At 44.1% G+C, this 11,085-nt stretch overlaps 2 protein-coding genes across 2 annotated transcripts; one reads left to right on the top strand and one right to left on the bottom strand.

Moving 5' to 3' along the window:
• The first annotated feature begins 181 nt into the window (after positions 1-181).
• On the top strand, positions 182-4,375 carry NUDCD2 (NudC domain containing 2). The gene is made up of 4 exons (XM_069028799.1): positions 182-490; positions 1,728-1,776; positions 3,000-3,151; positions 4,035-4,375. The coding sequence occupies exons 1-4, from the start codon at positions 302-304 to the stop codon at positions 4,116-4,118; spliced, it is 474 nt and encodes a 157-aa protein (XP_068884900.1). The 5' UTR covers positions 182-301; the 3' UTR covers positions 4,119-4,375.
• Positions 4,376-5,386: 1,011 nt separating this feature from the next.
• On the bottom strand, positions 5,387-10,914 carry CCNG1 (cyclin G1). Its single transcript, XM_069028798.1, has 7 exons — positions 10,775-10,914; positions 10,127-10,390; positions 8,850-9,103; positions 8,182-8,260; positions 8,004-8,102; positions 7,565-7,759; positions 5,387-6,946 (listed from the first exon to the last, which is right to left on the bottom strand). Exons 2-6 carry the CDS (start codon positions 10,388-10,390, stop codon positions 7,568-7,570), a joined length of 888 nt encoding a protein of 295 aa, XP_068884899.1. The 5' UTR covers positions 10,775-10,914; the 3' UTR covers positions 5,387-6,946; positions 7,565-7,567.
• Positions 10,915-11,085: the final 171 nt, after the last annotated feature.

Genomic DNA, 11,085 nt, shown 5'->3' with positions numbered 1-11,085 from the left:
AGCGCGCGCCGCCCCGCCAATCAGCTCCCGTCCGCCACCCCGCCCGCCTCGGCCAATCGGCGCGCCCGGCGCGGGGCACGCGCGCTGCGGGCCCGGCGAAGTGGCGCGGTCGGCGGTGCGCGTGCGCGGGGTGGGCGCTCCCGGCGGGCCGGGGCGGGGAGCGGGGCCGGGATCGCGGAGCGGGAGCGGGGCGGGACGGGACGGGACGGGACGCGACGCTGTGCGGGACTGTCTGTGCGGTTCGGTGCGGATCAGTGCGGATCAGTGCGGATCGCCGAGCGGAGCGCTGCCGCCGTGTCCCATGTCGGCTCCGTTCGAGGAGCGCAGCGGGGTGGTGCCCTGCGGAACGCCCTGGGGCCGCTGGTACCAGACGCTGGAGGAGGTGTTCATCGAGGTGCGCGTCCCGCCGGGCACCCGTGCCAAGGACGTGCGCTGCAGCCTGCGGAGCCGGCACATCGCGCTGGCCGTGCGCGGGCAGGAGCTGCTGCAGGTACCGCGGGCAGCCCGGGGGAACGGGCCGGCGGCCGCGCTCGACGCGGAGGCCGCGGGGCGCCGGGGGGGCACGGGCTCAATTCGGTTATAAAATACCTTTGAAATCATCGAGTCCAGCCTATGAGCGACTGTGTCAACCGACCGTGGGCTTCCCTTAAACACAGTCCCCTCCAGGGACTGTGACTCCGCCACCTCCCTGGGCAGCCCGATCCAATGTCTAATCACACTTTCTGTATAATTTCTTCCTGATGTCCAACCCAGACTTGCCCTGGCACAGCTTAGACTGTGTCGTCATGTGCTGTCATTCGTCGCCTGGGAGAAGGTTTGCACACCCGTGCCCTGTGGTGGCTGTTCTTTATCCCAGGTTTGATACATTAAAAGTTACATTCCTTGGAAACAGTTTTATTCACCTGCACGAGGTTTTTCAGATGGTGCATGTACTCCAGTATATGAAAAGAGAGCTAGAGAGGGACTTCTTACATGTAGTGATGGGACAAGGGGGAAGGGCTTTAAACAGTCAGAAGACAGTGTTATACTGGATGTTAGGAAGAAATGAGTGAAGCCCTGGCACAGGTTCCCCAGAGGAGCTGTGGATGCCCCATCTCTGGAAGTGTTCAAGGCTGGGTTGGGCAGAGCTTGGAACAACCTGGGATAGTGGAAGGTGTCCTGGCCCATGGCAGGGAGCTGGAATGAGATTAACTTCAAGGTCCCTTCCAACCCAAACCATTCTGTGATTCTATGAAAAATAAAGATACAAATTCACATGGATTTTAACGTGGATGTGGGCAGCATTTCAGTGGACAGCTTCAATTGCTCCAGAAAGCCAAAAAAAATCCCCAGCCTAAAGACAGATTTACTTTCACATTTATAATGAACTGCTCATACTGTCTGTATCCTGCACCAGAGCTAGATGTTACTCCTGGCAAAAACACTTGCATTTTCATGACAAGATTATTAAAAATGGCATTACCTGCTGAGAAACACAAGCCTTTTCAATGACTCCAGATACTGAAACAATGACAGGTATTAAATGCTTCATTTTTAAAAAATTGCGTAACAAGAATTATATTCTTTGACAAGGCTACATGCAAGTCTGTATTTGTAGGGCCAGATCACTCTGTTCATTTTCAGCAGAATAGAAGGTGGTTAAGTTGTGAGTAAAACTTCATAACTCAATGTGAACTAGATGCTGAAGACATTTTACTGATTTTTAATATTGTACCTATCTTTTGCAGGGTAAACTTTTTGATTCTACAGTAACTGATGAAGGAACATGGACCTTAGGTAATAACCTACATCTGAAGTGACATTATAAAGGCAGTAAAACTTTCCAATAGACACTGCAGAATAGTTTACCCCCTCTTTATCAGTGGGAAAGATTACTTTCTTCCCTGTACATAACTTTGTAAAAAGGCAATCATTATTGCTGGATTAAGGAACTGAGGTATTACAAAAGTACTTGAGACTAAGGTTAATGAGAAAATGCCACATCCTGGAAGGTCATAATCGATGGGTTACAAACATCTCCATATAGTGAGAAGTTTTCTGCAAATCTTCATTTAAAGGTAAACAGTTACGGTACAGTTGTGTGGCCTATGAATCTCCATAATTATTACTTTTTATGCATTACATTTTTGGAATGAATGTCAAAATCTACAGTGCAAGAGAATCAGAAAGAAATTTAAAAATCGCACTAAGGTATATATATAATGAGGAAAAAAATTATCTGGCCATTGTATCATAAACACTAAAGCATTCAGAATATTTTGGGGTTTGGCAATCATATTTATGGACTGTGCCTCTCAATGTTTTCCTATGAAGGATTTTCTTTTCCGTTCAATATTTATTTTAAATTACTAAATTATCAATCAACCTTTAAACTAGAAGTGTTAACACACATTGTGAAGTGAAGCCCAGTCTTTTTCAGTATGTGAATGATCTTCAAAATACACTTCTAATGCTGTATTTATTCACTTCAATAGAACTAAATACCCTGCACATGTACTTTGAAACATGCTTCCAATATATTCTCTATGGGCATACACAGTGTTTAAATAATCATCTGTTCACATGTTGCTAAAACTTAGTTCTAGCTTCTGTTGGTAATAACTCTCTGTAAAGCCTGACCTCAAATTTTTCATTATTGCCTTAGCAGAGTTGTCTATATTAATAGATTAAATCTTTTCTCTGTTGTGAACCTCTCCAAGAAGTTACTCTATGTTTGCAATAGAAGTACTTATGAACTGTGTTTTAATCCCTTAAAACAGCTTCAGCATTTCACAGGCCAGAAGGGGAGAGATGACAGTACAGGCTGTCTTTGCTTTAGCCTTTTTTTTCTTGTTAATGTTTATTTATTTATCAAGAACCAGGTTGGCGTTGGCATTGGCATTAAGAATTTAAATTACTTCACATCTTGTGCTTGTTAATGGCAAATTCACCAAACCAAGAAAAGAACCAGCACATAGGACTGAGTTTAAAGGTTGTTCTATGTTTTTTTCATTTAACAGAAGATAGGCAGCTGATACGAATTGTTCTAATGAAGACAAATAGAGATGCTGGAAATTGTTGGACATCTCTGTTAGAAAATGAATATGCTGCTGATCCTTGGGTGCAGGACCAGATGCAAAGGAAACTTACACTGGAGCGATTCCAAAGAGAAGTAAGTTAAAGGACCATAATTGCTCCTTATATTTTTTGTTAGCACACAGAGGTTATGGCTGGGAAAGCTGAGCAAATGCAATGGAAATACATGATTTAGTTCAATATCTATAAAATGCTTACAAGGTTTTATTACTGGGCTTTGAAGAGATTATTCTGTCTGTGAGAAGTTCAGGTGAGTTTAGAGTGGCTATTGCTGTTTTACTTACTGCATCTTCCTAACAAGTCTTCACTTTTTAGGCTACACACAACTTCTACTATTATCTAGAATTATGACATAGCCATATTTACAATAAAGTTTGAACATCAAACTACTGGATATGCTTGTTTATAACGTAAGATGGAGTAGAATAGTTAGCAGGGAAAGATGTTTCCTTGCGCTTTCACTAAAAGTGCTTAAATTGTTTTGCTATACCTTTAGCAGACAACTATTCCTGTACGTCTGCAGAGTTTAGAATTACATCATTTTACTTAGCAGCTGAATCGGCACGCTATGTACTGCAAAAGAGAACAGCAGTTTTATGAACCTTGTTATCCATCAGGGCATGTACGCAGATTTTCAAAAGGCAATTCCAAAGGACACCAAAACCCAGATCTCTTAAACTTTCCGTAATACTTCTTTTCTGGGAGATCTGCTTGCCAAGTCAAGAACAGCATTACAAAGTCACTTCAGCAGTAGGCAACCAAACTATGGCAATTCAAAGTTTGTTGACACATTTTCCGAGAATTTCAGTGCTGTGATAAATGTATGACAAGTTGGTTGTTATATGTTCTTGTTAACAATGGCAGAATATTAACAAGAAGCATTTTAGGGTTTTTGTTTGTGGGCTGAGATTTTTTAAAGCATTTTTATTCTAAACAATTTTTAATTTTACCTCCATCAGAACCCTGGATTTGACTTCAGTGGGGCAGAAATTTCTGGAAACTACAGCAAAGGAGGACCAGACTTTTCTAGTCTTGAAAAGTAAATTTTTTGTATGTGATCCTTTAGGCAAATTACATTTTACAGTTAAGGACTGGAATCATGTAACTGTTGAAGACTTCAGTGATCTCTTCAATGGATTGTTGACAAAAGTAATTACTTCAGTGAAGAGAAAGAAGATCTTTTCCAGCAGAATGAAGACAAAATGTTACCAGCTGATTTATAAGCTGTGGTAACTTTGTAATACTAAGGCACAAACTATAGAGGAAGGTGTACATAAAAAAGTAACATCTTTAAGCAGAATGTTTTGCTTGGGTGGTTTGTTTTTTTAGAAACACCATAGTAAACCAATCAGTTATAAATCTGCCACTTGTCTTTATGCAAGGATATCTTATTCCTGCTTATCTACACTTGGGAAGGCATCTCCCCATGCACCAGGCTGGGGCTGATCTGCTGGAGGACAGCTCTGTGGAGAAGGACCTTGGGGTCCTGGTGGACAATGAGCTATCCCTGAGCCAGCAGTGCCCTGGGGGACAAGAAGGCCAATGGTATCCTGGAGCGAATCCGGAAGAACATTGCCAGAAGGTCAGGGAGGTGATCCTGCCCCTCTCCTCAGCCCTGGTGAGGCCAGATCTGGAGTGCTGTATCCAGTTGGGCTGCTCAGGACAGGAGGGACATGGAACTCCTGGAATGAGTCCAGCAGAGGCTGTGGAAGGGAGGATATCCCTACAAGGAAAGGCTTTGGGAGCTGGGGCTGTTCAGCCTCAAGAGGAAACACAGCTGAGGGGACCTCATCCCTGTCTGTCCCTGTCTGCAGGGAGGGCTCAGAGCAGGGACCAGGCTCTGCTCCGTAGTGCCCAGCAACAGGACAAGAGACAATGGGCACAAACTGATGCCAAGGAAGTTCCACCTGGGCATGAGGAAGACGTTCTTCCCTGTGCAGTGACTGTGCACAGGAACAGGTTTCCCAGAGACAGTTTGGACTTACTGGGTTAATCAAGAAATGTCTGGATGAAATCCTATGTCATGTATTCTGGGATGACCCTGCTTGAGCAGGGAGGTGGGATCCCACCCATAGTCCCTTCCAGCCTGACCCAATCTGACCCATTCACTGTTGAAGAACAGATATTATAAGATACTTAACATTTTCTCATGTGGTTGTCTAGCTGCTCCTTATAAAAAAAAAATTGGAAAAAAAATATCCATTATATCCTACCTCCTGCCTGGAAATTTTTCTTCAGGTACTGTCCAGGTATAAATCATGTTTATAGGCTTCCTACTAAGATGTTTCATAACAGACAAGAAGAAAGCTACTTAGTTAAGCACATTTCAATGTTTAATTTAAAGGTACATATCTTAATATTGAGACAGGACAATGAGAATTGCACATTGCATCCTCTCCCAGTAGGCTGACCACACCTTTGAATCACTTTGCACAGGTCAGCACAATGCCCAGGCAGCACTGGCAGGTGCAATACCCAGTTTCACGTTTTGCAGTGCAATCACTCCCATGAGCTCATGAGAAGACTAGATTTGTCCAGTAGAGAGCTTTGGTATGGAGTCTCCTGTGACTGTGAAAGCTTTAACTAGTTTGAGATATGCAAAGAATGGTTTCCACCTCAGCTGGTACCATTACAGGAAAGGGTTGGCTGGCTAACACCTCATCCACACTCTCATCTCTCCTTCTCCACTCCATCAGTCCATATGACAATCAGGTTTGCCAACAGCCCCTGCCCCACAGTGATATAGAATTCAAGAGGACATTAGCAATACTCTCCCAGACTCTCTTTTTATCTAACATACAATAATACATTCTTATCATTCGCTTCTGTGTTAGCACTAGAAGCATGATATGCCTCAAACACTGACCTGGTCTTCAGAATAAACAGTTGTGTTTACCATTAAAGAGATCAGCTTACCATTAAAGCGATCAGAGTTGAAGCAATCTTCAAAGCTTTGTTTCTCAAACTAGATTGCTCCTACACAAAGGCCAAGATGGGGAACTAGCCCTGCTCCTACTCTACCTGTAACAATGTGCCTTTTCAGCATCAGCTTTTAGTACTGCAAAACTCTGGAAAACTAAAGCCAGATTTAGGGCATGTGACCCAGTTCTTTCACTTAGTCTTCATTAGGTATCACCAAGTTTTTACACTCTATGAGATAACTCGTGGGCATCAGTAAACCACAGCTCTTACAAAATACTGCAGTTACTGATGCTTAGTGACTGCCTTTTTTAAAGGAACACAGTAAAATTTCTCTTTTCTCCTGCTCTGCCTACTCGACATGTTCAGTGGGTATCACATAGGCTCATGTTTAATGTGACTGTGGTAGGAGGCCAGAGCCCATCCCAGCAGGAACACATGGACACAAGGTACTGCCCAAACAGCACACCAGGTAAGCTGGCAGGCATTTGCTGTTGTTGTCAATATTGAGTGGGATTAGTCTTTCATTTCTTAACACACTGCAGCACTGCATTACTGCATGTCAGATTTTCCTAGTACTGCATACTCCCCAGAAAGTGAACCAGGTTTTAAAAATTAGTATCTAATTCAGCACCTGCAGTTACTGTAAACCAAGGTTAGATTACACAAGCTGCTCTACAAACTATAAGGTGTTAAAATTCCTTGTATTGGGATTGTTATTTCACTGACTAGTAAACAGTCTACCAAGTAAGACTGAAAACTGACACCACATACTGTTGTATTCATCACTGAAAGAACTGGTATTTGCTGGAAGGATCTTTAGTCTGAAATGTTACATATTCTTTCCATGAGTTGAGTTCTTCATTATTAAGATCATGGTTCAGACTGTTTCTCAAATATTTGTGTGCCTGTTGACAAGGTCACAGGATGGTCTTCTTATTTTATTGTATTCCTGTAAAAAAACCCAAACCAACCAGTCAACTGGAGTGCTTTCTACAAGAGCCAAACAAAGCATGAGATCCTAATACAACAAGACAACAGGAAGACAGCAGTTATAGAAAAATGTGTAGCCTCTGGAAGTAAAGTCTAGGTAAGGAAGTAGTTCACCATTTTTGCAGAGTAAAACAGCAACAGGAATAACTGAATTACAGATTTTAGCCTTGACTAAACAGTTATACAAGTAAAACTGCAAAAAACTGTCCTGTAAGTGGCTTAAGTGAACAGTTACAAGAAACTCATTCTAACAGGCTGGTTTTCTTCTTGGGATAGGAGCAAGGCAAGTTTTTTTTCCCCTTTTTCCCAGCTTTACTCCACATTTTAGTGTGAATGAGATCCCAATGTCTGTAGAACATTTCTGCTACCACAACACACATCAGTTCTTTCTCCAATGTTTATACATTAATTAGGTTGTCACCTCTTTAGGTACAGCACTGGCTTAAGCATGAATACGAGAACAGGCCTACTACACTTACATTACATGATTCCAGGAGGTAACCTATAAGGAACCTGCAGGTAGTTACAAGCTAACTTTACTTCTACATTATCAGAAGTTGATTTTACAAGGAGTTACCTATTATGAGGTGGTCTCTGGAATGGTAGGAAGGTGTGTTATTCTGTAGTAGCTATGTTTAAGCTGCCGAGCTGTACGTCCTGACACAATCCATTTTAATTTCTGCACATTTGGTTTGGAACACTTGCTTGAGGAATATTCCATAAGGCACTTTAACACCAGCTCCTTCCAGAAGGTCAATTCTCTGTTATTTATCTACATAACAAGACAGAATAGCATATGTTAATAACTAATTAGAACTTTACTTTGTACATGTGCTTTCAGCTTCTTCAACAAGACAGGCAGCCAAATATCCCAGGCCAAATGACAAAAGACCAAAAAAAACCACAAGAAAGCCACAAAAGAAACCAATTTTCCAATGCACCTGTCCCTTCCCCATTGTGTAGACCTTTTCATTCGTTTTTCTTCCATCCTCCCCTGAAATTTTATCTGCACATACCTTGGAATGTAATTGCAGAAATTCCAATGCCTCCATCAACTCCAGCAGTTTTTGTTCTTCTATCTCTAGTGCCATAATAGACAGTGCTAAGACAGAAGGCTGGAGAGAGAAAATGTTTTTAAACACTGCTTTGTTAAGTTTCAGCAGTTAATTTTTTTTGAACTTTCAAGATGTTTACCTTGGCTTTAGAAAACATGATTCTGCAGTGACAGGCCTTTAGCTGGGTCTCAAGTCTCTCAAAATTAAGGTATTTTCCCCTGTAATAAAAACAGATGAGTGAATCTAGAGGAATGCAAGATTGATCAAGGCAGCATCACTCTGGAAACTCACAGAAGCAGCAAGAATGTTAATTATCTAAACAAAGGCCTCATTTGTCCCAGAAGTTCTAGGGTTACATTCAAACAGGTGTTCAGTTTTGGCAGTCCCAATGCCAAAAATAAATCTTGTGTTACACTGGGGAGAGTTGCATTATCAAAGCAGGCTTAACAAGGAATTTCAGTGCTTACTAGCAAAAGGAATCTTTCTTGAGTCAGATTTTGCAATCTTTACAATGAGGCAATACTTCACTGCAGCATAAGCAGAGATTTATTATACCATCAATTACTGAGCAAGTTTGGTTTTCGGCTCAGAGAGCAATACTCAATTTATGCAAACAATATTTAAAATTACAATAATACTAAACCACAGATGCTCACATTTATGACAATTACCAGCAAGGGGGAAAGTTTGTGGGATTTTTAAAGTATAGAAAGGTCAATTACTCAAGCAACTTCCATGCTTATTTTTCTACATTCTACATTCCCCGATCATAGGCAGTTATAGCAAAATCAGTATCAGTTATTGTACCTTTCACAGCTTAAATTCTCATGAATGAATGAATGATAGAGCTGTAGAAATTGGAAGGCTGTTGTAGCTTTGATTTTCCAACACAGTTTCTCCAATATGATTTTCTCCATTCTCATCATATCTGAAACAGTGAACCTATACTGGCTTATTCGAATTAAGTCAGTGGCTAAGGGCACATTTCTCTCTTCTTCTGATGCCTTCACAGCCAAGTAGAAGCAGCTGAGTCCAACACAGCCCAAGTGTTTAGGCTGTACCTAAAGAAAAGTGAACTGTTGTTATTTTCAAAGAAGTAGGCCTCTGATCAGCTATTACCACATGAAGTATCAAACTGTAGGCACAGATCTATTTCAGGAAAAAGTTATGGGGGGACGGGGGGATTGTTTTGTGTTTTGGAGATTGAAAACTAAGTCTTTCATCATATATTCTTATATTTATTTAACCAAACCAGAAAACAGTCCCACACCGTAAGTTGCATCTCATTCATCTAAAAAGCAAGAGTGCAGAGCAATTTTGACTGAGGTAGAACTGGTTTGCTAATGAGGTTCTAAAACAGCCTAATAGGAACCTTTTAGGACTTAAGATGTTGTACATACTAGGTGATAGTGAAAAATGGGGATTTCTAACTCTTTTTTAAGTATATATACGTACATATATATGTACACGTGGATATATTAATTCTTATTTAATCCATAGACAATGCAGTCCCCATTTTTACTGCTTGTTCTGGATTCAGAAGTCTTTGAAATCATCATTTTCCCATCCATTCCATCTAGCTTTCTCATTTTTGCCTGAATACACAAGGAAAACAAGCTTTTGTTCTTGTCCAAATTGTACAGTGTAAATCCTATCTTGTTAGACAATTAAAAACGGCCCGGTCAGCATGTCACATCTGCACGGGAGAATGGAGTGCTAACTAATGTTTGACCAGATTTTAAGTGTTCGACAGCATCTTGATAAACACAAGGCTTATTGACAGGTTGAAAAGGCACTTAAGAAGAAGTAATTTAAGATGTTCTTGTATCTATGCAACAGGACAGGCAGTCTGTCTTGGTCTAACTCATTAACACGTCCTGTGTTTCCCAGCCCACGGGCATCCTTTAGTTCTTCCTTCTCCAAACAAACACCTTTCTTAACAATACCAAAATCTGAACGGAGAACACCCATTTTTAATTGTGCAATCAAGAAGCTCGGGAACGAGCTTAACCTTTTTCTAAACCCAAGACATTCGAGCTTCGAAGAGGAACTAGGCTGGCAGCTTATACTATAAAAAGCCTTACCTTCATTTTTGATAAGAATCTATCTAAGAAATTCACAGCTAACGAGAACGTCTCAGTGTGGAAGCCAAAGAACTGAGTTAAGCTGAGGAGATCTTTCACTTCGAAGTCTCGCAGTCGTGCGGTCATTCGCAGGCCATTGTCGTGGGCAGCCTCGAGCAGCCTGAGGCCGGCGGCCCGGGGCTGAGCCCGCAGCTCCAGCTCCAGCATTGCCGGGAGCTGGAGCAGCAGGTCCCGAGCCTCGCCGCTCGCCAGGGTATCGATCATCTGCCACGAGAAACAGCGCGAGCCAATCAAACAGCTAAAACGCGGAAAACTCACCAAAAGCCTCACAAACTCTACAGCCAAGATACAGCAGCCCGAGCACACGCACGGAGCGCCCCAGCCCCGAGGCACCCCCGGCCCCGCAGCCCAGACTGTGCGGGGCACGGCGGGGCCGCGCAGGCGGCGCCTCCCGGGACATGCCCGGGCCTGCCCCACGCTGCTGCAGGGCTCTGCCGGCGGACGAGCGACCTGCGCGCTCCGCCGTGGGATGCGGGGACAGAGGGACAACGCCCGCGCCACGGAAGGGACGGGAGGGGACGGGACGGACACGGCACGGGGACCCCAACCGCGCAGCCGGCGGGACGGGAGTCGGCCTCGCGCCCTTACCTTGTCTGTGCGGCCCCTCTCCCTGCCCGAGAGGGGAGGGCCGGGCGGGCCGGAGTGTCCGGAGCGGGGCCGGGCGGTCAGCGCCGGGCACCGTCCGGCCCCGCGGCACCTGCGCGCGCCGCGAGCCCGCGAGCTGCCGCCCCGCCCGCGCAGTGGCGCCCTCTGGCGGCCCCACCGCGCCAGGCCCCGCCCCCCGCCTGCTCCTGAGGCGGCCGTGCGTCTATGCTTCCATCGCCCGTGGCCGGGAGCGGCGGCGCGTGCGGGGCCGGGCCGTGCGGAGCCGTGCGGGGCCGGGCCGTGCGGGGCCGTGT

The sequence above is a fragment of the Aphelocoma coerulescens genome, chromosome 13, assembly GCF_041296385.1.
Source record: "Aphelocoma coerulescens isolate FSJ_1873_10779 chromosome 13, UR_Acoe_1.0, whole genome shotgun sequence".
Classification (NCBI taxonomy): domain Eukaryota; kingdom Metazoa; phylum Chordata; class Aves; order Passeriformes; family Corvidae; genus Aphelocoma; species Aphelocoma coerulescens.
Note: the sequence above shows the minus strand (reverse complement) of the source record. Positions and strands in the feature narration are given on the sequence as shown.

What these genes read in the sequence shown, in the direction of transcription:
- NUDCD2 (XM_069028799.1), top strand. Translation starts at nt 302, where the DNA reads ATGTCGGCTCCGTTCGAGGAGCGCAGCGGGGTGGTGCCCTGCGGAACG. An exon ending in GCGGGCAGGAGCTGCTGCAG is followed by an intron (nt 491 to 1,727) that starts GTACCGCGGGCA and finishes TATCTTTTGCAG; the next exon opens with GGTAAACTTTTTGATTCTAC. An exon ending in TGAAGGAACATGGACCTTAG is followed by an intron (nt 1,777 to 2,999) that starts GTAATAACCTAC and finishes TTCATTTAACAG; the next exon opens with AAGATAGGCAGCTGATACGA.
- CCNG1 (XM_069028798.1), bottom strand. Translation starts at nt 10,390, where the DNA reads ATGATCGATACCCTGGCGAGCGGCGAGGCTCGGGACCTGCTGCTCCAG. An exon ending in TCATGTTTTCTAAAGCCAAG is followed by an intron (nt 8,103 to 8,181) that starts GTAAACATCTTG and finishes TTCTCTCTCCAG; the next exon opens with CCTTCTGTCTTAGCACTGTC. An exon ending in TTCTGCAATTACATTCCAAG is followed by an intron (nt 7,760 to 8,003) that starts GTATGTGCAGAT and finishes CTTGTTATGTAG; the next exon opens with ATAAATAACAGAGAATTGAC.